This window comes from Cyprinodon tularosa, unplaced genomic scaffold, assembly GCF_016077235.1.
Source record: "Cyprinodon tularosa strain WSP-4 unplaced genomic scaffold, ASM1607723v1 ctg1110, whole genome shotgun sequence".
NCBI classification, from domain to species: Eukaryota; Metazoa; Chordata; class Actinopteri; order Cyprinodontiformes; family Cyprinodontidae; genus Cyprinodon; species Cyprinodon tularosa.
This window is the reverse complement of record NW_024037906.1, coordinates 19,698-42,288: the sequence shown is the minus strand read 5'-3', so window position 1 is coordinate 42,288 and position 22,591 is coordinate 19,698. Positions and strand designations below refer to the sequence as shown.

The window sequence follows — 22,591 nt, the reverse complement described above, 5'->3', positions numbered from 1 at the left end:
TACGTCACATACGTCATTCATAACGAACCTTCAAGCCAAAATACGCACGTGCCCTGAACAGAAACAGCGACAAGACATCGCGAGATTATGGTGGACCCAATCAGCATTTAAGACCAGGTTAATAAAAGCAAACAGATTTATTTAGTAACTAAAACTCAGCCGCACAGATTTGATCCAACGGTTCTTCCTAAACCCGGACAGCAGCGCCATCTAGTGACCAGAAGCAGGGACACAGCTGCTCTGTGTGGAGTTACTGGGCCTGGGATTATAAAGCAATAACTGCATCTCATTAGCTGGACCTTTGGTTACAGAAATACTGTTTCTGTAATGTGGATTAATGAAGCATATTCTAAATGTTTATAATGTGATTAAATCAGGAACGAAAATGAAAAGTAGTAAAAAGAAGATGCAACATGTTTTGATTGGTCTGACTCCTCTTGATCTCTGTTATTGTTTTGTGCTGCTATAAAACGCTTTTAGTTAATGTGTGTCTAAGAATTGGTTCCTTTTTTCCATAAATTATTAAAACTCAAAAAGAAAAACTTTGTCACCCAATACTCAGTGTTGGAAGCCATTATTATAGAAATTACACGTTTAAGCCGTCTATAATAAAAATAAAATATTATTTTGCAAATGAAACAAACATTTTGTGCCAAGAAACATCTGCTAGACAAAAATCTTTAAAACAGTTTAAAATTAAATCCAAATGCAATTCTATTCAGTTTATTTCTATAGCTCCAGTTCACATCATGTCATCTCAGTTCCAGTTCACCAGATCATCCAGTCAGATTGATTCAAAGTTTTCTATCTAAGGAAAACCAGCTGATTGCATCGACTCATTGACTCTTCAGCAATCCCTCACACTAAGCATGCTTGTAGCGACAGTGGAGAGGAAAAACTCCCTTCAAGTCTTTCTAAAAGAATATTCTGATCAACTGTATCAAATGCAGCACTAAGATCCAACAGGACGAGCACAGATACAAGTCCATTATCTGAGGCCATGAGAATATCATTAGTGACTTTCACCAGAGCTGTTTCAGTGCTATGATGAGCTCTAAAGCCAGACTGAAACTCTTCAAAAAGTTCATTATGGTGGAAGTGATCGCACACTTGTTTGGCAACTACTTTCTCAAGAATTTTAGATCAGAAAGGAAGATTGGATATAGGTCTATAATTGACCAAGTCATCTGGGTCAAGAGACGGTTTCTTAAGCAGAGGTTTAATTACAGCAATCTTAAAAGCTTTAGGTACATATCCCTGTAACAGAGATAGATTAATCACATCTAAAATGGAGGAGGAGATCAAAGGGAATACCTCCTTAAATAATCTGGTTGGAACTGGATCTATTCATGTATTTGCATTTAGAGATGAGGTGATGGCTCCACATCGCCCCCCTTTGGTGGCAATGCTGGACCTCTTCATTGGAATATCTAAGTATGGGGTGGACTTTGGTCCAAAATTGTTGCAAAGAACATGTTTTGAAATAAAAAAATGGGGTAAAAAAAAACACCTTTTGGAAATAAAACATATTTTTTCAAAAGTTTTTTTTTTTTCAGGTTTTATTTATTATTTCATATTTCATCTTTTATCTGTGGTTGTATTTTTTTAACAGTCTCTCTGTCATCTCTTTTTGATCTAGACTGGACGTCTCCATCCATCCCCCTCCTCCTCTCCATCAGGGTCCTGGTGGGGGGGAAAGGCGGGCTCCATCCTGGACACGTCCCCTGTCCATCGATATGATTCCACTTACTGCACCCGTTCGTCACAGTTCTCCCCCAATAAGCCAGTAATACTGTATTTTTAGAGGAACCAAAGGTTTTATTGTTCACATCAGGGTTTAACATTCTTCCTTTTTACATTTAAATCCACCTGCTGTGGTCTGAATAAAGTGGAAGTGTGGAGCTTTGTCTGAATCTGTTCCAGTCGCTCCACAGAAGCCTAATAGAATAGACATCCATTATCTGTTCTAGGTTGTGTCCCTCTCTTCTTATCCCTTTTCTTCTTGTTTTCCTCTCTATGTTTTGTACTCAGCTGACTTTTCATGCTGTCTCTAAAGGAATGAAAGATTTTTTCCAAGCACTAAGCTCACTTAGCTGATTGCTCCTTCCTGTGTTTCCAAAAAGGCCAAAGTAAATAACCCAGTCCTTCTTTTCACTGTAGACAAGCCATGATCTGCTTATCTGTTCTCCATTTTTCATTTGGATGAAATAATAGCTGCATGAATCATGACAGCAGACAAGATAGAGGAGAGCAGGAGGCGGGGTTACCAATCTACTGGCTCTGGAGAGCAGAGTTCGCTGCTTTTAGATGTTGTCTCCAAAGTCTCCAGTAGCAGAAAAAAGTCTCTAGATTTGGCGCTAGGAGCTTTTTAGAAATCAAAGCGCTAGAGGGGTCTGAAAAGTGGCTAAATATAGCGACTAAAGCGCTAAGTTGGCAACACTGCTCTTTGCATGGTTTGTTTTCAAATGGTTTGCTGCTGTCTGTTTGGACCTTTCTGAACATGTGCAGCAAATGGACTGAATCAGCAAAAACCTATATGCATGTCATGATATTTAGCCATATAAACTACTGCCATACCACATGGTCTCACACTTCAAAGGCCGTTCTGAAACCCCTACAGTCTCTCTTCAAGGCAACTCTGAACGTTCTTGATAAAAAAAACCTGAACATTAACATAATTGTATCATTTTAAGTAAGTACAACATTTTAGACTTTGAACGTCATCAGATGTTTCTGGATGTATGCCTGGTTTTTAAAGTTTTAAATGGACTTGCTCCTCCTCCTCTAACAGATTTTATAAGCAAAAAAAACATGACTAGAATAAACACACTAACATTATCAGCGTTCTGATGGCATTTTAGCCAAAGGATTTTTATCAAAAACATAATTAATGAGCAGAAATAAGGAATGCTTCTGCTGCTCCTGTGTTTGATGCCAGAGAGCAGCTTTGCTATATTAGCTGTGATCAGCGGGTAGAAAGTAGTTAGAATCTATGTTGAAGTGAGAAAGTCCTCCTGAAAACATGGTCTGTGCAGTCAGTTCATCCAGATTACCATCCTGCCTTCAAAGATTATTTCTCTGTGGGAGCCGCTCAGACCCCCACATACCAGCGCTGCGCTGTCACTGGGAATCCCCAGCAGCAGCTGCCTCAGGCCCGCTCGCCTCTCCAGGGTTTTCCCCTCCTGTTGGTGGCGGCTGGAAGTAGATGTTAGCGTTTTTCAGGTCTGTGCTACAAACTGCAGGCAGCAGGATAATAAAAGCCAACATATTCTGCCGGCAGGTTTCTACATTTGAAGTTAATTTAGGCGTTAATAAACTGTTTCAGAGGAGTGATCATAGCGCTCTGCATCAGCAGTGCTGCGTCTGACTTCCTGCCAGCTCCCAGATCAGCTTCTCTCATTGGTTGATGCGGCGCGTCCAGCAGCTAAAGTTACATTTAATCAACTCCAGCAGCTGCTGATACTGAAATTTGGAAAATTGGAGCAAAGCTTCCAGGGGATGTACAGTTAAAAAAACTGTACATTCCAAAATCAGGGCGTATAATTTGTCATTTTTTTTAATGAAGGACGTATAATGTTCGCATTGCTAGCTAAAAGCCTGTAATGCTGGCAGCAGGTGGAGGGAAAGGAGAGGAAAAGTCAGGAGCAACCAGAAGGGTCACCAAGCGCTCCTGTTCAGCCTCTGCAGGATGAAGCTGCTCTGAACTCAGGAGTGGAAACCATTCTAGGATTGTGATCATGAAAGAAGAAGAACCAGAGTTAGTAGAACAGATCTGCTTTGAGACTCCAGCTTCATCATGGTGGCGTTTTATCAAAGGGAACATAAACAGGACACCAAACTGGATCCAGGGGAGGAACCATAACAGAAGGATGACTCCTGTTCCTCATCTGCAGTAAACATGCAGGCTGCAGCGCCAGGGTTCAGCAGCAGGGGCGCCGTCCACCGCCGTGCCTGCAGCAGGCCAGGCTCAGATCAGCGTCTTCAGCTCCTCGTCCGTCAGCCGGTTGACCTCCATGATCTTGGTCAGCTGCTCGGCATACCGGGCCTGGTCCTGCATGAAGTGAGGGATGCGGACGTTCTCCATGTGGGCGAGAGCTTTCAGGCGATCCACGTCTTCAAACGAGACCTGGATTCATCACAAAAACATGGGACAGGTGTTCAGACGGGCTGCTCTGATTGGACGCTCAGGATTCCTCTGAGCTTCGCTCTGCGTGTGACATGCATCATCTACTGTGACTGCATGTCGCTGCTGAGGGGGGGTCGGCTAGAACCGGCCGCGGAGCAGAACCTTCCAGATCTCACCTTGCCCAGCGCCATCAGCAGCGGGAAGTCGATCTTGTCTCTGTATCTCAGGATCTTCAGAATGCCCTCTAGGTAAACCTGGTCTTTACTGAAGCATCCTGCAAGAGGGGAGCAGAAAGCATCAGTTCAGGTGGATCACAGAACGTAGGCGGCCGTCAGCCCCACCGGCGCCGTACGTACCGGGCCGGGCCGTGTCGCTCTGGCCCCTCTTGGCGCGGACGCAGTAGTCCCAGCGGGTGTTTGGGTCCTGGACAAAGTGTCCCAGCTTGTGGAAGAGCTGGGAGAAGGACATGCGGCTGGCCTGGTAGACGGTGTAGTAGAGCAGAGCGGCGCGCCACAGCGTGGGGTCCTTCCTGAACAGGACGCTGTGGATGGACGCCAGGCCCTCCTCCGTGGGGTTCACCGGCTTCAGGCTAAGCCTCTTCCTGCCGCCGCCGCTGCTCCACGCCTGCTGGAGGTTGTTGATGCTGCGGAAGTAGTGGGTGCCTGAGGGACAGAGACAGGAACACGGTTTGGTTACAGCTGCGGTGGGCCCTGCCCGCAGTACCATGCTGCCACCACCGTGTCTAACTTGGATCAGGGAGCTGCTCATTGAATGCGTCTCCTGAAGGCTCAGCAGCAGAAAAGAGAAGTGGAACAGATCCAGAGGTTTGATCTATGGACGGATTACATCAGAGCGCCACGCTGCCCCAGTCCACCACAAGGAGGCATCCGCAGCATCCTACATTTCCCAGCATCCATTGCAGGTCCAAGTGGATTGGTCCAGCCTCGGCAGACATATTGGCCACCTTGGTACTAACTGTTCACATTTTCTGTCTTTTCTGATGAAACTCCAACTGCTACTGTGTTTATTTAGCTCCTCTTCCTCGCCTCGGCAGCTGACACTCACTAATTCATCCATTCATTCATTCATTATTCATTCGTCCATTGATTCATTTGTTCATTCATTGATTCGTCCCTTGCTTTGTTAATTAATTCATCCTTTATTAATCGATTGATTGATTCATTAATTCATTTATCCTGTGATTTGTTCATTCATTCATTTGTTCATTCATTGGTTTGTCCTTTGCTTTGTTAATTCATTCATCCCTCATTGATTGATTCATTCATCCATTCATCCATACATTAATATATTAATTCATCCCGTGATTTGTTAATTCATTCATCCATTCTTCTAGTGATTCATCCATTCATTGATTCATTCATTCATCCATTCATTCGTTCATGCATCCATTCATCCATTCATTCATTCATTCATTCATTCATCCATTCTTCTAGTGATTCATCCATTCATTCATTCATTCATTCATCCATTCTTCTAGTGATTCATTCCTCCGTTAATTCATTCATTCATTCATGCGTCCATGTGTGCGGCGGAGCTCTCACCGATCTCATGCCTCAGCATTCCCTCCAGCCAGTGCTCGCGGGCGCTGGAGGAGTTGATGCTCATGGTGGGTCTGCCGTTCACCACCGTCATGGAGGCTCTGGACAGCAGGTCCTCCGTCACCATGACGACTATCTATGGACCAACAGTGAAGGAGGTTTCTTTTTATTTCTTCTACATGTTCTGCTGATGTTTTATAAATAATAAAAACATTTTGAACATTTTTGCATCAGTGTCATTTTCCTCATATTTTCCCGTCTGTATTTCCTCTCTGAGGGTCAGTAAAGTGTTTCTCTATCCCGCCTTCATGCTGCAGTATCGTTAGAGTCCCTCGTCTCTCTGATTCTGCTGGGTTCTAATGCCACCCGGAGCGAGCAGCTCCTCCTACCTCGCCCACGCAGCCTTCCTTCTCCATGTATCTCTTCACGCTGCTCCAGATGCGAGCCTTGCTGAGCAGGTTTCCACCCGTCTGTTGCTCAAACTTCTCATAGCTGCCGTATCGCTGCAGGGCCGCCTCCATGATGTTCACCGCCTGCAAGACAACAGCAGCTGCCAGTGGGGATCTTTAGGAGGCCCAGTGAGGTCAGAGCATCGCATCACATGCATCCTTAGTTTGAACCCCCCCACCGGCACCACCGCCCCCTCTGGGGCAGGTCCAGTCCTGATGGGGGGGGTTGTTGTTCTCAGTAAACTCCTTAATGTTGCCCCTCTGCTCCCTGTGAATGTTAGTATAGCAGTGGAGCCATGATGGGGGTGGGGGGCCATGATGGGGGTGGGGGGCCATGATGGGGGTGGGGGGCCATGATGGGGGGGTCTAACTGGAGCGGAGCCTGACTATCATGCAGCACAGTTTTGATCAAGCAGTAAATCAAATAAAGAGCATCTTTCATTGTTTTTGATTCATAACTACTGTGTTCTACTCTGAAGGCTGCTGTGTGATGGAGCCCCCCCGGGTGAATGGGGCGGGGCCGGTCCTACCTGGGTCAGGAAGCGGTCAGAGGCGTTGTTGTGGCGTGCCAGGACGGCCGCAGACGGCGGGCTGCTGTACTCAAACTGCGGGTCGTAGCTGAAGCCTGACCTGAAGAACTTTTCCTTCTCTTTGTCCACGTTAGACGGCTTGATGGCCGACAGGATGCAGAACCTCCTGCCGTTTTCTGCCTCCCGTGGCATAGGCGCCCTGTGGGGGGGTGGCGGCGCAGGGCGATGGCCGTCATGGATGCAGGTCTTCCTGAGCTGTGGGACGGTGCGGAGGCTCAGCCCCAGCTTGCTGCCCGTCACCATGAGGGTCGGGGTGGGCCTGAGGAGATCACAGCTGCTGCCTGACACCCAGTGGCTCTGGACGGGCTTCTCCGCACCATCCGGGACGCGGTTCTTCTTCTGAGCCGGGCTCAGGCGGTTTCTTTTGCCCGACGAGGAACCGCCCCTCCCAGACGTTTGGGGCCTCCTGCACGCGGACCGCTTCTTCCTCTTCTTCTTCTCCTCCTCGGCTCGCAGCAGGACGTTGTAGCTGCTGGAGCCAGCGTCCCGGAGGCCCCTGAGGACAGAGGAGGAGATCTTTTGGAGGCACACCTGGCTCGGACTCACCACCCTGTCAGCAGAACTAAAGATAGACTTCTTAGAGAAATCCACCTCTGGCCAGTGAAGTTGTTCTGAAAGAGGAAGGAGGTCAGAGGAGAGGCGTCAGAGCAGATGGAAGAAGATCTGATGTGATTCACAGCTGAAAACATCCTGCTTCTCCTCGCAGATGTCGGCCATCATGATCTACTGACTCCCACTGAAGGAGACGCTAAATCACAAACACTAACTTTACTGAACAGAGATCTGATAAACCTGCTGGATGGCGGTGTTCTGTCAGATGAGCGTACCCAGACTGACTATGGGTATGCTGGTCTGACAGAGCAGCAGCAGAGACGATCAGAGAGGGAACCAGATCAGCAACCTTTGATTGATTGATTGACTTTATTGATCTGACAGTGGAGGAATGCACTCGATCCACCAGCTCAAAAAGTCAAAGAAGAAGAAGGAGGATGGGATATATACGGTGCGCCCACATATGATGGCATTTTCTTATAGCAGGATTATTATACAGGGTTATTGCACAGGGTGTTTACATGGATATTTATACTTTATATATATATAGTTATTGCACTGATGTGAAATATAGAGAAACAGGTTATTGCACAGAGTTCTTAAAGGAAAAGTCGCTCATTTTCAGAATTCAAACGTCTGAAAGTTCTTTAAATCTGAAATTATTTCATCCTGTTCAATAAATTTTTAATTCAGAGTAATTTTCATGTGAATGTGCTTTACTGGAGGCATCCATGTTTGTCAAAGAACACTACTGCCACCTACTGGTTAGTGACATTGTCACGGTGCGGTATCGGCTGTTGATCAAGTCCCAGTGCTGTATCTGGTGTTTGTCACAACGCGCTATTATCCAAGTCATCTAGAAAACATTCTTCTTCCAAATGTCGGCTACATATTACGGGTTTTTTCTCTGGCCAGAAGTTCGATGGCAAATCCTCCCTCTTCAAGTTGGCGATCCAACGACCAACCCGTCCGTGGAGGATCAGGAATCAGAAAGGTGGAATAACTCTTTTTTTTTTACTTTTACCCGATGTATTCCAGCATCCAGCTGCCATGCACGTGGGCATTGTCAGTTTCACTATAGCTCTGGTGAATTTCAATGGTGAAGTCCTCTGGAAATCTTCAATAATTGTTGTTGATTGCAGATGTGTCTAGTAGTTCCCATTGATTTAGCTTGGAAAGCGGGGAGAATGGCGCTAGGCTTACCGCACCGTGACGTCACTGCTGGAAGATGGCAGGAGGGAGGGGCTACTATATTTGGGCAAAGATGGCCGCTCCCAGAATCAGTGATCACGGCGAAAACTTATTGTTTTTATTGTTCTACTGATTAAAGCTAAATTCATAAATCACTGCGAACGTATTAGTTTTAGGTATAAATAATGATCCATTGATTATTCCTGCTGATCTGACTTTTCCTTTCAATACTAATTGTTCATTCTCCATTGCAGCAGTTATTGCGGTTGTCGTGTGGCATTGTAGAGTCTGGTCGCAGCAGGGATGAAGTTCCTGGAGGCCCCATAAAACTCTGTTTCCATGGTTAATACAAATTTTCCTTATTTCTGCACATTAATTGTGTTTTTAATAAAAATGCCATCAGAACGCTGATAATATTAAGTGTGTCTCAGCCCCCCCTTCAGTGTCCACCATATTGGATCAGTCCATTTGCTGCACATGTTCAGAAAGGTCCAAACAAACAGCAGCAAACCATTTGAAAACAAACCATGCAAAGAGCAGTGTTGCCAACTTAGCGCTTTAGTCGCTATATTTAGCCACTTTTCAGACCCCTCTAGCACTTTGATTTCTAAAAAGCTCCTAGCGCCAAATCTAGAGACTTTTTTCTGCTACTGGAGACTTTGGAGACAACATCTAAAAGCAGCGAACTCTGCTCTCCAGAGCGAGTAGATTGGTTATGTGTTGTCTTCTCCATGCAGAGGGGCCCCTCCTAGGGCCCCACATTTCCTAAATCCACCCCTGCTATAGCTGTGGTTTATGAGGAGCTGTTTGTAAAGTTAAGCAGTCGAAAATCAAAACCAATATTTCTGGTTATTTAAAGCGTTTTAAAAGAGAAATTTTGGGGTTATTTTATCAAAGTGAAATTTTTCATTCATTCATTTATAAAAATCTAAATAAATATTTAGATTGTCAGTTAAGAAATTTGACAGCAAGTTAAATATATCTTTCCCAGACCAAATATTTAGATGGTTCCTGTGGCCCTTAAAGCCCAGATGGTTCCTGTGGCCCTTAAAGCCCAGAGGGTTCCTGTGGCCCTTAAAGCCCAGAGGGTTCCTGTGGCCCTTTAAGCCCAGTGGTTCCTGTGGCCCTTTAAGCCCAGTGGTTCCTGTGGCCCTTAAAGCCCAGTGGTTCCTGTGGCCCTTAAAGCCCAGATGGTTCCTGTGGCCCTAAAGCCCAGTGGTTCCTGTGGCCCTTAAAGCCCAGATGGTTCCTGTGGCCCTTAAAGCCCAGATGGTTCCTATGGCCCTAAAGCCCAGTGGTTCCTGTGGCCCTTTAAGCCCAGTGGTTCCTGTGGCCCTTAAAGCCCAGATGGTTCCTGTGGCCCTAAAGCCCAGTGGTTCCTGTGGCCCTAAAGCCCAGTGGTTCCTGTGGCCCTTAAAGCCCAGATGGTTTCTGTGGCCCTAAAGCCCAGTGGTTCCTGTGGCCCTAAAGCCCAGTGGTTCCTGTGGCCCTTAAAGCCCAGATGGTTCCTGTGGCCCTAAAGCCCAGTGGTTCCTGTGGCCCTAAAGCCCAGTGGTTCCTGTGGCCCTTAAAGCCCAGATGGTTCCTGTGGCCCTAAAGCCCAGATGGTTCCTGTGGCCCTTAAAGCCCAGTGGTTCCTGTGGCCCTAAAGCCCAGTGGTTCCTGTGGCCCTAAAGCCCAGTGGTTCCTGTGGCCCTTAAAGCCCAGTGGTTCCTGTGGCCCTTAAAGCCCAGTGGTTCCTGTGGCCCTAAAGCCCAGTGGTTCCTGTGGCCCTTAAAGCCCAGTGGTTCCTGTGGCCCTAAAGCCCAGTGGTTCCTGTGGCCCTAAAGCCCAGATTGTTCCTGTGGCCCTTAAAGCCCAGATGGTTCCTGTGGCCCTAAAGCCCAGTGGTTCCTGTGGCCCTTAAAGCCCAGAGGGTTCCTGTGGCCCTTTAAGCCCAGTGGTTCCTGTGGCCCTTAAAGCCCAGTGGTTCCTATGGCCCTTTAAGCCCAGAGGGTTCCTGTGGCCCTTAAAGCCCAGAGGGTTCCTGTGGCCCTTTAAGCCCAGTGGTTCCTGTGGCCCTTAAAGCCCAGATGGTTCCTGTGGCCCTAAAGCCCAGTGGTTCCTGTGACCCTTTAAGCCCAGTGGTTCCTGTGGCCCTTAAAGCCCAGATGGTTCATGTGGCCCTAAAGCCCAGTGGTTCCTGTGGCCCTAAAGCCCAGTGGTTCCTGTGGCCCTTAAAGCCCAGATGGTTCCTGTGGCCCTAAAGCCCAGTGGTTCCTGTGGCCCTTAAAGCCCAGAGGATTCCTGTGGCCCTTTAAGCCCAGTGGTTCCTGTGGCCCTTAAAGCCCAGATGGTTCCTGTGGCCCTTTAAGCCCAGATGGTTCCTGTGGCCCTTAAAGCCCAGAGGATTCCTGTGGCCCTAAAGCCCAGTGGTTCCTGTGGCCCTTAAAGCCCAGAGGGTTCCTGTGGCCCTTTAAGCCCAGTGGTTCCTGTGGCCCTTAAAGCCCAGATGGTTCCTATGGCCCTAAAGCCCAGTGGTTCCTATGGCCCTAAAGCCCAGTGGTTCCTGTGGCCCTTAAAGCCCAGATGGTTCCTATGGCCCTAAAGCCCAGTGGTTCCTATGGCCCTAAAGCCCAGTGGTTCCTGTGGCCCTTAAAGCCCAGATGGTTCCTATGGCCCTAAAGCGCAGTGGTTCCTATGGCCCTAAAGCCCAGTGGTTCCTGTGGCCCTTAAAGCCCAGAGGATTCCTGTGGCCCTAAAGCCCAGATGGTTCCTGTGGCCCTTAAAGCCCAGATGGTTCCTGTGGCCCTTTAAGCCCAGATGGTTCCTGTGGCCCTTAAAACCCAGAGGATTCCTGTGGCCCTTAAAGCCCAGATGGTTCCTATGGCCCTAAAGCCCAGTGGTTCCTATGGCCCTTTAAGCCCAGAGGGTTCCAGTGGCCCTTAAAGCCCAGAGGGTTCCTGTGGCCCTTTAAGCCCAGTGGTTCCTGTGGCCCTTAAAGCCCAGATGGTTCCTGTGGCCCTAAAGCCCAGTGGTTCCTGTGGCCCTTAAAGCCCAGATGGTTCCTGTGGCCCTAAAGCCCAGTGGTTCCTGTGGCCCTTAAAGCCCAGATGGTTCCTGTGGCCCTTAAAGCCCAGAGGATTCCTGTGGCCCTTTAAGCCCAGTGGTTCCTGTGGCCCTTAAAGCCCAGATGGTTCCTGTGGCCCTTTAAGCCCAGATGGTTCCTGTGGCCCTTAAAGCCCAGAGGATTCCTGTGGCCCTAAAGCCCAGTGGTTCCTGTGGCCCTAAAGCCCAGATGGTTCCTGTGGCCCTTTAAGCCCAGAGGGTTCCTGTGGCCCTTAAAGCCCAGAGGGTTCCTGTGGCCCTTTAAGCCCAGTGGTTCCTGTGGCCCTTAAAGCCCAGATGGTTCCTATGGCCCTAAAGCCCAGTGGTTCCTATGGCCCTAAAGCCCAGTGGTTCCTGTGGCCCTTAAAGCCCAGATGGTTCCTGTGGCCCTAAAGCCCAGTGGTTCCTATGGCCCTAAAGCCCAGTGGTTCCTGTGGCCCTTAAAGCCCAGATGGTTCCTATGGCCCTAAAGCCCAGTGGTTCCTATGGCCCTAAAGCCCAGTGGTTCCTATGGCCCTTAAAGCCCAGATGGTTCCTATGGCCCTAAAGCCCAGTGGTTCCTATGGCCCTAAAGCCCAGTGGTTCCTGTGGCCCTTAAAGCCCAGAGGATTCCTGTGGCCCTAAAGCCCAGATGGTTCCTGTGGCCCTTAAAGCCCAGATGGTTCCTGTGGCCCTTTAAGCCCAGATGGTTCCTGTGGCCCTTAAAACCCAGAGGATTCCTGTGGCCCTTAAAGCCCAGATGGTTCCTATGGCCCTAAAGCCCAGTGGTTCCTATGGCCCTAAAGCCCAGTGGTTCCTGTGGCCCTTAAAGCCCAGATGGTTCCTGTGGCCCTAAAGCCCAGTGGTTCCTGTGGCCCTTAAAGCCCAGATGGTTCCTATGGCCCTAAAGCCCAGTGGTTCCTATGGCCCTAAAGCCCAGTGGTTCCTGTGGCCCTTAAAGCCCAGAGGATTCCTGTGGCCCTAAAGCCCAGATGGTTCCTGTGGCCCTTAAAGCCCAGATGGTTCCTGTGGCCCTTTAAGCCCAGATGGTTCCTGTGGCCCTTAAAGTCCAGATGGTTCCTGTGGCCCTTTAAGCCCAGATGGTTCCTGTGGCTCTTAAAGCCCAGAGGATTCCTGTGGCCCTAAAGCCCAGATGGTTCCTGTGGCCCTTAAAGCCCAGAGGGTTCCTGTGGCCCTTTAAGCCCAGTGGTTCCTGTGGCCCTTAAAGCCCAGATGGTTCCTGTGGCCCTTTAAGCCCAGATGGTTCCTGTGGCCCTTAAAGCCCAGAGGAATCCTGTGGCCCTAAAGCCCAGATGGTTCCTGTGGCCCTTAAAGCCCAGAGGGTTCCTGTGGCCCTTTAAGCCCAGATGGTTCCTGTGGCCCTTAAAACCCAGAGGATTCCTGTGGCCCTTAAAGCCCAGATGGTTCCTATGGCCCTAAAGCCCAGTGGTTCCTATGGCCCTAAAGCCCAGTGGTTCCTGTGGCCCTTAAAGCCCAGATGGTTCCTGTGGCCCTAAAGCCCAGTGGTTCCTGTGGCCCTTAAAGCCCAGATGGTTCCTATGGCCCTAAAGCCCAGTGGTTCCTATGGCCCTAAAGCCCAGTGGTTCCTGTGGCCCTTAAAGCCCAGAGGATTCCTGTGGCCCTAAAGCCCAGATGGTTCCTGTGGCCCTTAAAGCCCAGATGGTTCCTGTGGCCCTTAAAACCCAGAGGATTCCTGTGGCCCTTAAAGCCCAGATGGTTCCTATGGCCCTAAAGCCCAGTGGTTCCTATGGCCCTTTAAGCCCAGAGGGTTCCAGTGGCCCTTAAAGCCTAGAGGGTTCCTGTGGCCCTTTAAGCCCAGTGGTTCCTGTGGCCCTTAAAGCCCAGATGGTTCCTGTGGCCCTAAAGCCCAGTGGTTCCTGTGACCCTTTAAGCCCAGTGGTTCCTGTGGCCCTTAAAGCCCAGATGGTTCCTGTGGCCCTAAAGCCCAGTGGTTCCTGTGGCCCTAAAGCTCAGTGGTTCCTGTGGCCCTTAAAGCCCAGATGGTTCCTGTGGCCCTAAAGCCCAGTGGTTCCTGTGGCCCTTAAAGCCCAGATGGTTCCTGTGGCCCTTAAAGCCCAGAGGATTCCTGTGGCCCTTTAAGCCCAGTGGTTCCTGTGGCCCTTAAAGCCCAGATGGTTCCTGTGGCCCTTTAAGCCCAGATGGTTCCTGTGGCCCTTAAAGCCCAGAGGATTCCTGTGGCCCTAAAGCCCAGTGGTTCCTGTGGCCCTTAAAGCCCAGAGGGTTCCTGTGGCCCTTTAAGCCCAGTGGTTCCTGTGGCCCTTAAAGCCCAGATGGTTCCTATGGCCCTAAAGCCCAGTGGTTCCTATGGCCCTAAAGCCCAGTGGTTCCTGTGGCCCTTAAAGCCCAGATGGTTCCTGTGGCCCTAAAGCCCAGTGGTTCCTATGGCCCTAAAGCCCAGTGGTTCCTGTGGCCCTTAAAGCCCAGATGGTTCCTATGGCCCTAAAGCCCAGTGGTTCCTATGGCCCTAAAGCCCAGTGGTTCCTGTGGCCCTTAAAGCCCAGAGGATTCCTGTGGCCCTAAAGCCCAGATGGTTCCTGTGGCCCTTAAAGCCCAGATGGTTCCTGTGGCCCTTTAAGCCCAGATGGTTCCTGTGGCCCTTAAAACCCAGAGGATTCCTGTGGCCCTTAAAGCCCAGATGGTTCCTATGGCCCTAAAGCCCAGTGGTTCCTATGGCCCTAAAGCCCAGTGGTTCCTGTGGCCCTTAAAGCCCAGATGGTTCCTGTGGCCCTAAAGCCCAGTGGTTCCTGTGGCCCTTAAAGCCCAGATGGTTCCTATGGCCCTAAAGCCCAGTGGTTCCTGTGGCCCTTAAAGCCCAGAGGATTCCTGTGGCCCTAAAGCCCAGATGGTTCCTGTGGCCCTTAAAGCCCAGATGGTTCCTGTGGCCCTTTAAGCCCAGATGGTTCCTGTGGCCCTTAAAGCCCAGATGGTTCCTGTGGCCCTTTAAGCCCAGATGGTTCCTGTGGCTCTTAAAGCCCAGAGGATTCCTGTGGCCCTAAAGCCCAGATGGTTCCTGTGGCCCTTAAAGCCCAGAGGGTTCCTGTGGCCCTTTAAGCCCAGTGGTTCCTGTGGCCCTTAAAGCCCAGATGGTTCCTGTGGCCCTTTAAGCCCAGATGGTTCCTGTGGCCCTTAAAGCCCAGAGGATTCCTGTGGCCCTAAAGCCCAGATGGTTCCTGTGGCCCTTAAAGCCCAGAGGGTTCCTGTGGCCCTTTAAGCCCAGATGGTTCCTGTGGCCCTTAAAACCCAGAGGATTCCTGTGGCCCTTAAAGCCCAGATGGTTCCTATGGCCCTAAAGCCCAGTGGTTCCTATGGCCCTAAAGCCCAGTGGTTCCTGTGGCCCTTAAAGCCCAGATGGTTCCTGTGGCCCTAAAGCCCAGTGGTTCCTGTGGCCCTTAAAGCCCAGATGGTTCCTATGGCCCTAAAGCCCAGTGGTTCCTATGGCCCTAAAGCCCAGTGGTTCCTGTGGCCCTTAAAGCCCAGAGGATTCCTGTGGCCCTAAAGCCCAGATGGTTCCTGTGGCCCTTAAAGCCCAGATGGTTCCTGTGGCCCTTAAAGCCCAGAGGGTTCCTGTGGCCCTTTAAGCCCAGTGGTTCCTGTGGCCCTTAAAGCCCAGATGGTTCCTGTGGCCCTTTAAGCCCAGATGGTTCCTGTGGCCCTTAAAGCCCAGAGGATTCCTGTGGCCCTAAAGCCCAGATGGTTCCTGTGGCCCTTAAAGCCCAGTGGTTCCTGTGGCCCTTAAAGCCCAGAGGGTTCCTGTGGCCCTTTAAGCCCAGTGGTTCCTGTGGCCCTTTAAGCCCAGTGGTTCCTGTGGCCCTTAAAGCCCAGTGGTTCCTGTGGCCCTTAAAGCCCAGATGGTTCCTGTGGCCCTAAAGCCCAGTGGTTCCTGTGGCCCTTAAAGCCCAGATGGTTCCTGTGGCCCTTAAAGCCCAGATGGTTCCTATGGCCCTAAAGCCCAGTGGTTCCTGTGGCCCTTTAAGCCCAGTGGTTCCTGTGGCCCTTAAAGCCCAGATGGTTCCTGTGGCCCTAAAGCCCAGTGGTTCCTGTGGCCCTAAAGCCCAGTGGTTCCTGTGGCCCTTAAAGCCCAGATGGTTTCTGTGGCCCTAAAGCCCAGTGGTTCCTGTGGCCCTAAAGCCCAGTGGTTCCTGTGGCCCTTAAAGCCCAGATGGTTCCTGTGGCCCTAAAGCCCAGTGGTTCCTGTGGCCCTAAAGCCCAGTGGTTCCTGTGGCCCTTAAAGCCCAGATGGTTCCTGTGGCCCTAAAGCCCAGATGGTTCCTGTGGCCCTTAAAGCCCAGTGGTTCCTGTGGCCCTAAAGCCCAGTGGTTCCTGTGGCCCTAAAGCCCAGTGGTTCCTGTGGCCCTTAAAGCCCAGTGGTTCCTGTGGCCCTTAAAGTCCAGTGGTTCCTGTGGCCCTAAAGCCCAGTGGTTCCTGTGGCCCTTAAAGCCCAGTGGTTCCTGTGGCCCTAAAGCCCAGTGGTTCCTGTGGCCCTAAAGCCCAGATTGTTCCTGTGGCCCTTAAAGCCCAGATGGTTCCTGTGGCCCTAAAGCCCAGTGGTTCCTGTGGCCCTTAAAGCCCAGAGGGTTCCTGTGGCCCTTTAAGCCCAGTGGTTCCTGTGGCCCTTAAAGCCCAGTGGTTCCTATGGCCCTTTAAGCCCAGAGGGTTCCTGTGGCCCTTAAAGCCCAGAGGGTTCCTGTGGCCCTTTAAGCCCAGTGGTTCCTGTGGCCCTTAAAGCCCAGATGGTTCCTGTGGCCCTAAAGCCCAGTGGTTCCTGTGACCCTTTAAGCCCAGTGGTTCCTGTGGCCCTTAAAGCCCAGATGGTTCATGTGGCCCTAAAGCCCAGTGGTTCCTGTGGCCCTAAAGCCCAGTGGTTCATGTGGCCCTTAAAGCCCAGATGGTTCCTGTGGCCCTAAAGCCCAGTGGTTCCTGTGGCCCTTAAAGCCCAGAGGATTCCTGTGGCCCTTTAAGCCCAGTGGTTCCTGTGGCCCTTAAAGCCCAGATGGTTCCTGTGGCCCTTTAAGCCCAGATGGTTCCTGTGGCCCTTAAAGCCCAGAGGATTCCTGTGGCCCTAAAGCCCAGTGGTTCCTGTGGCCCTTAAAGCCCAGAGGGTTCCTGTGGCCCTTTAAGCCCAGTGGTTCCTGTGGCCCTTAAAGCCCAGATGGTTCCTATGGCCCTAAAGCCCAGTGGTTCCTATGGCCCTAAAGCCCAGTGGTTCCTGTGGCCCTTAAAGCCCAGATGGTTCCTATGGCCCTAAAGCCCAGTGGTTCCTATGGCCCTAAAGCCCAGTGGTTCCTGTGGCCCTTAAAGCCCAGATGGTTCCTATGGCCCTAAAGCGCAGTGGTTCCTATGGCCCTAAAGCCCAGTGGTTCCTGTGGCCCTTAAAGCCCAGAGGATTCCTGTGGCCCTAAAGCCCAGATGGTTCCTGTGGCCCTTAAAGCCCAGATGGTTCCTGTGGCCCTTTAAGCCCAGATGGTTCCTGTGGCCCTTAAAACCCAGAGGATTCCTGTGGCCCTTAAAGCCCAGATGGTTCCTATGGCCCTAAAGCCCAGTGGTTCCTATGGCCCTTTAAGCCCAGAGGGTTCCAGTGGCCCTTAAAGCCCAGAGGGTTCCTGTGGCCCTTTAAGCCCAGTGGTTCCTGTGGCCCTTAAAGCCCAGATGGTTCCTGTGGCCCTAAAGCCCAGTGGTTCCTGTGACCCTTTAAGCCCAGTGGTTCCTGTGGCCCTTAAAGCCCAGATGGTTCCTGTGGCCCTTAAAGCCCAGATGGTTCCTGTGGCCCTAAAGCCCAGTGGTTCCTGTGGCCCTAAAGCCCAGTGGTTCCTGTGGCCCTTAAAGCCCAGATGGTTCCTGTGGCCCTAAAGCCCAGTGGTTCCTGTGGCCCTTAAAGCCCAGATGGTTCCTGTGGCCCTTAAAGCCCAGAGGATTCCTGTGGCCCTTTAAGCCCAGTGGTTCCTGTGGCCCTTAAAGCCCAGATGGTTCCTGTGGCCCTTTAAGCCCAGATGGTTCCTGTGGCCCTTAAAGCCCAGAGGATTCCTGTGGCCCTAAAGCCCAGTGGTTCCTGTGGCCCTTAAAGCCCAGAGGGTTCCTGTGGCCCTTTAAGCCCAGTGGTTCCTGTGGCCCTTAAAGCCCAGATGGTTCCTATGGCCCTAAAGCCCAGTGGTTCCTATGGCCCTAAAGCCCAGTGGTTCCTGTGGCCCTTAAAGCCCAGATGGTTCCTGTGGCCCTAAAGCCCAGTGGTTCCTATGGCCCTAAAGCCCAGTGGTTCCTGTGGCCCTTAAAGCCCAGATGGTTCCTATGGCCCTAAAGCCCAGTGGTTCCTATGGCCCTAAAGCTCAGTGGTTCCTATGGCCCTTAAAGCCCAGATGGTTCCTATGGCCCTAAAGCCCAGTGGTTCCTATGGTCCTAAAGCCCAGTGGTTCCTGTGGCCCTTAAAGCCCAGAGGATTCCTGTGGCCCTAAAGCCCAGATGGTTCCTGTGGCCCTTAAAGCCCAGATGGTTCCTGTGGCCCTTTAAGCCCAGATGGTTCCTGTGGCCCTTAAAACCCAGAGGATTCCTGTGGCCCTTAAAGCCCAGATGGTTCCTATGGCCCTAAAGCCCAGTGGTTCCTATGGCCCTAAAGCCCAGTGGTTCCTGTGGCCCTTAAAGCCCAGATGGTTCCTGTGGCCCTAAAGCCCAGTGGTTCCTGTGGCCCTTAAAGCCCAGATGGTTCCTATGGCCCTAAAGCCCAGTGGTTCCTATGGCCCTAAAGCCCAGTGGTTCCTGTGGCCCTTAAAGCCCAGAGGATTCCTGTGGCCCTAAAGCCCAGATGGTTCCTGTGGCCCTTAAAGCCCAGATGGTTCCTGTGGCCCTTTAAGCCCAGATGGTTCCTGTGGCCCTTAAAGTCCAGATGGTTCCTGTGGCCCTTTAAGCCCAGATGGTTCCTGTGGCTCTTAAAGCCCAGAGGATTCCTGTGGCCCTAAAGCCCAGATGGTTCCTGTGGCCCTTAAAGCCCAGAGGGTTCCTGCGGCCCTTTAAGCCCAGTGGTTCCTGTGGCCCTTAAAGCCCAGATGGTTCCTGTGGCCCTTTAAGCCCAGATGGTTCCTGTGGCCCTTAAAGCCCAGAGGATTCCTGTGGCCCTAAAGCCCAGATGGTTCCTGTGGCCCTTAAAGCCCAGAGGGTTCCTGTGGCCCTTTAAGCCCAGATGGTTCCTGTGGCCCTTAAAACCCAGAGGATTCCTGTGGCCCTTAAAGCCCAGATGGTTCCTATGGCCCTAAAGCCCAGTGGTTCCTATGGCCCTAAAGCCCAGTGGTTCCTGTGGCCCTTAAAGCCCAGATGGTTCCTGTGGCCCTAAAGCCCAGTGGTTCCTGTGGCCCTTAAAGCCCAGATGGTTCCTATGGCCCTAAAGCCCAGTGGTTCCTATGGCCCTAAAGCCCAGTGGTTCCTGTGGCCCTTAAAGCCCAGAGGATTCCTGTGGCCCTAAAGCCCAGATGGTTCCTGTGGCCCTTAAAGCCCAGATGGTTCCTGTGGCCCTTAAAACCCAGAGGATTCCTGTGGCCCTTAAAGCCCAGATGGTTCCTATGGCCCTAAAGCCCAGTGGTTCCTATGGCCCTTTAAGCCCAGAGGGTTCCAGTGGCCCTTAAAGCCTAGAGGGTTCCTGTGGCCCTTTAAGCCCAGTGGTTCCTGTGGCCCTTAAAGCCCAGATGGTTCCTGTGGCCCTAAAGCCCAGTGGTTCCTGTGACCCTTTAAGCCCAGTGGTTCCTGTGGCCCTTAAAGCCCAGATGGTTCCTGTGGCCCTAAAGCCCAGTGGTTCCTGTGGCCCTAAAGCTCAGTGGTTCCTGTGGCCCTTAAAGCCCAGATGGTTCCTGTGGCCCTAAAGCCCAGTGGTTCCTGTGGCCCTTAAAGCCCAGATGGTTCCTGTGGCCCTTAAAGCCCAGAGGATTCCTGTGGCCCTTTAAGCCCAGTGGTTCCTGTGGCCCTTAAAGCCCAGATGGTTCCTGTGGCCCTTTAAGCCCAGATGGTTCCTGTGGCCCTTAAAGCCCAGAGGATTCCTGTGGCCCTAAAGCCCAGTGGTTCCTGTGGCCCTTAAAGCACAGAGGGTTCCTGTGGCCCTTTAAGCCCAGTGGTTCCTGTGGCCCTTAAAGCCCAGATGGTTCCTATGGCCCTAAAGCCCAGTGGTTCCTATGGCCCTAAAGCCCAGTGGTTCCTGTGGCCCTTAAAGCCCAGATGGTTCCTGTGGCCCTAAAGCCCAGTGGTTCCTATGGCCCTAAAGCCCAGTGGTTCCTGTGGCCCTTAAAGCCCAGATGGTTCCTATGGCCCTAAAGCCCAGTGGTTCCTATGGCCCTAAAGCCCAGTGGTTCCTGTGGCCCTTAAAGCCCAGAGGATTCCTGTGGCCCTAAAGCCCAGATGGTTCCTGTGGCCCTTAAAGCCCAGATGGTTCCTGTGGCCCTTTAAGCCCAGATGGTTCCTGTGGCCCTTAAAACCCAGAGGATTCCTGTGGCCCTTAAAGCCCAGATGGTTCCTATGGCCCTAAAGCCCAGTGGTTCCTATGGCCCTAAAGCCCAGTGGTTCCTGTGGCCCTTAAAGCCCAGATGGTTCCTGTGGCCCTAAAGCCCAGTGGTTCCTGTGGCCCTTAAAGCCCAGATGGTTCCTATGGCCCTAAAGCCCAGTGGTTCCTGTGGCCCTTAAAGCCCAGAGGATTCCTGTGGCCCTAAAGCCCAGATGGTTCCTGTGGCCCTTAAAGCCCAGATGGTTCCTGTGGCCCTTTAAGCCCAGATGGTTCCTGTGGCCCTTAAAGCCCAGATGGTTCCTGTGGCCCTTTAAGCCCAGATGGTTCCTGTGGCTCTTAAAGCCCAGAGGATTCCTGTGGCCCTAAAGCCCAGATGGTTCCTGTGGCCCTTAAAGCCCAGAGGGTTCCTGTGGCCCTTTAAGCCCAGTGGTTCCTGTGGCCCTTAAAGCCCAGATGGTTCCTGTGGCCCTTTAAGCCCAGATGGTTCCTGTGGCCCTTAAAGCCCAGAGGATTCCTGTGGCCCTAAAGCCCAGATGGTTCCTGTGGCCCTTAAAGCCCAGAGGGTTCCTGTGGCCCTTTAAGCCCAGATGGTTCCTGTGGCCCTTAAAACCCAGAGGATTCCTGTGGCCCTTAAAGCCCAGATGGTTCCTATGGCCCTAAAGCCCAGTGGTTCCTATGGCCCTAAAGCCCAGTGGTTCCTGTGGCCCTTAAAGCCCAGATGGTTCCTGTGGCCCTAAAGCCCAGTGGTTCCTGTGGCCCTTAAAGCCCAGATGGTTCCTATGGCCCTAAAGCCCAGTGGTTCCTATGGCCCTAAAGCCCAGTGGTTCCTGTGGCCCTTAAAGCCCAGAGGATTCCTGTGGCCCTAAAGCCCAGATGGTTCCTGTGGCCCTTAAAGCCCAGATGGTTCCTGTGGCCCTTAAAGCCCAGAGGGTTCCTGTGGCCCTTTAAGCCCAGTGGTTCCTGTGGCCCTTAAAGCCCAGATGGTTCCTGTGGCCCTTTAAGCCCAGATGGTTCCTGTGGCCCTTAAAGCCCAGAGGATTCCTGTGGCCCTAAAGCCCAGATGGTTCCTGTGGCCCTTAAAGCCCAGTGGTTCCTGTGGCCCTTAAAGCCCAGAGGGTTCCTGTGGCCCTAAAGCCCAGTGGTTCCTGTGGCCCTTAAAGCCCAGATGGTTCCTATGGCCCTAAAGCCCAGTGGTTCCTATGGCCCTAAAGCCCAGATGGTTCCTGTGGCCCTTAAAGCCCAGATGGTTCCTGTGGCCCTTTAAGCCCAGATGGTTCCTGTGGCCCTTAAAACCCAGAGGGTTCCTGTGGCCCTTTAAGCCCAGATGGTTAGCTAACCATGGGCCCGTGGTTAGCCCACGGAGCTACCGGGATCCCCACGCACATCTCCGTGGGTTAACGCGCGCCTGTGTGATGAGAGCGGTCAGTTATTCTAACATTACCTGTAACTTTAATGGACTCCAGCATCTCCTTTGATGTCAGGCCGCCAGCAGATTAACTGTGATAATCTGATAAAGCCTCCAAAGTACAGCCACAGACACAGCGCGTCACGAGTGGAAAGATGTTTTTCAGTTTCTTCCAACGATCATCTTCCACCTTCAACGGTTAGCGGGGACAGAGGAGGCAGCGCACTAAAAAACTGCCTTGTACTGGTTGCTATGGTTTCAGCTCTGACGTCACACGCTGAGCGTCCTCCGCTCATGGGAAATGTAGTCCAGATGGAACATTTTCCTTTTTCCAGTTTAATCAGATTCATTAGTATGAATGTAGATTTACAATATTGATAAAGTTTAGAAATAGTTGGAAATCCAATAAAAAGGAAACAAAAATGTAGATATTTATGCTTTGATACAAAAAAAACATTATCATGGTGCTAATATGATAGATAGATAGATAGATAGATAGATAGATAGATAGATAGATAGATAGATAGATAGATAGATAGATAGATAGATAGATAGATAGATAGATAGATAGATAGATAGATAGATAGATAGATAGATAGATAGATAGATAGCTTTTTTATTTATTCTTTATCTTCTTTAAATACCAACAGCCAATATTATAAATGAGCTTAAATGGAACAAAACTAATGAGTCTTTTTTAAATGTAAGGAGTAGACAGAAAAAGTTGTCCCAAAATCTTGGATCTACCTACCTGTCCCTAGCAATAATTCGATGTGAGCAACATGTTTATAATTTACAGTCCAGCGTTGTCGCAGCAGTCGCTTCTTCTCCTCTCGCAGCTCCTCAGCCTGGTAGCTGCAGCTGCTCCATCGGAGTTCCTGCCAGGTCTTTCCTGTCACTTTCAATTAGCAGGACATGTCACTGTGCTGCGCTGTTTAAATGCACTCTCTGATTTTTCTGCCTTAAGCTCCGCCTTCTCTCTTTCTGATTGTTTGTTTTCTAGTCCGTGTGTGCGCGCTTGAGGGCTCGTAATTAAAAGAAAATTGACGCTAGAATACCGCGGTTAGTACAGTTAATATTTGGGTACCAAACTAGTCCCGATTAAAAAACTAAATATCATCTATAAGTCGCTGATTGC

General features: G+C 51.0%; 1 protein-coding gene across 1 annotated transcript; it reads right to left on the bottom strand.

Moving 5' to 3' along the window:
* Positions 1 to 3,875: 3,875 nt before the first annotated feature.
* On the bottom strand, positions 3,876 to 21,703 carry si:dkey-222b8.4 (uncharacterized protein KIAA0895). Its single transcript, XM_038298597.1, has 7 exons — positions 21,490 to 21,703; positions 6,665 to 7,335; positions 6,075 to 6,218; positions 5,689 to 5,821; positions 4,483 to 4,788; positions 4,303 to 4,400; positions 3,876 to 4,126 (listed from the first exon to the last, which is right to left on the bottom strand). Exons 1-7 carry the CDS (start codon positions 21,512 to 21,514, stop codon positions 3,968 to 3,970), a joined length of 1,536 nt encoding a protein of 511 aa, XP_038154525.1. The 5' UTR covers positions 21,515 to 21,703; the 3' UTR covers positions 3,876 to 3,967.
* Between the last annotated feature and the right edge of the window lie 888 nt (positions 21,704 to 22,591).

Coding starts and splice junctions, on each gene's coding strand:
- si:dkey-222b8.4 (XM_038298597.1), bottom strand. CDS start 21,514: ATGCTGGAGTCCATTAAAGTTACAG. Junction 7,336..21,489: donor GGAGTCCATTAAAGTTACAG/GTAATGTTAGAA, acceptor TTCCTCTTTCAG/AACAACTTCACTGGCCAGAG. Junction 4,127..4,302: donor TGCTGATGGCGCTGGGCAAG/GTGAGATCTGGA, acceptor TGATGAATCCAG/GTCTCGTTTGAAGACGTGGA.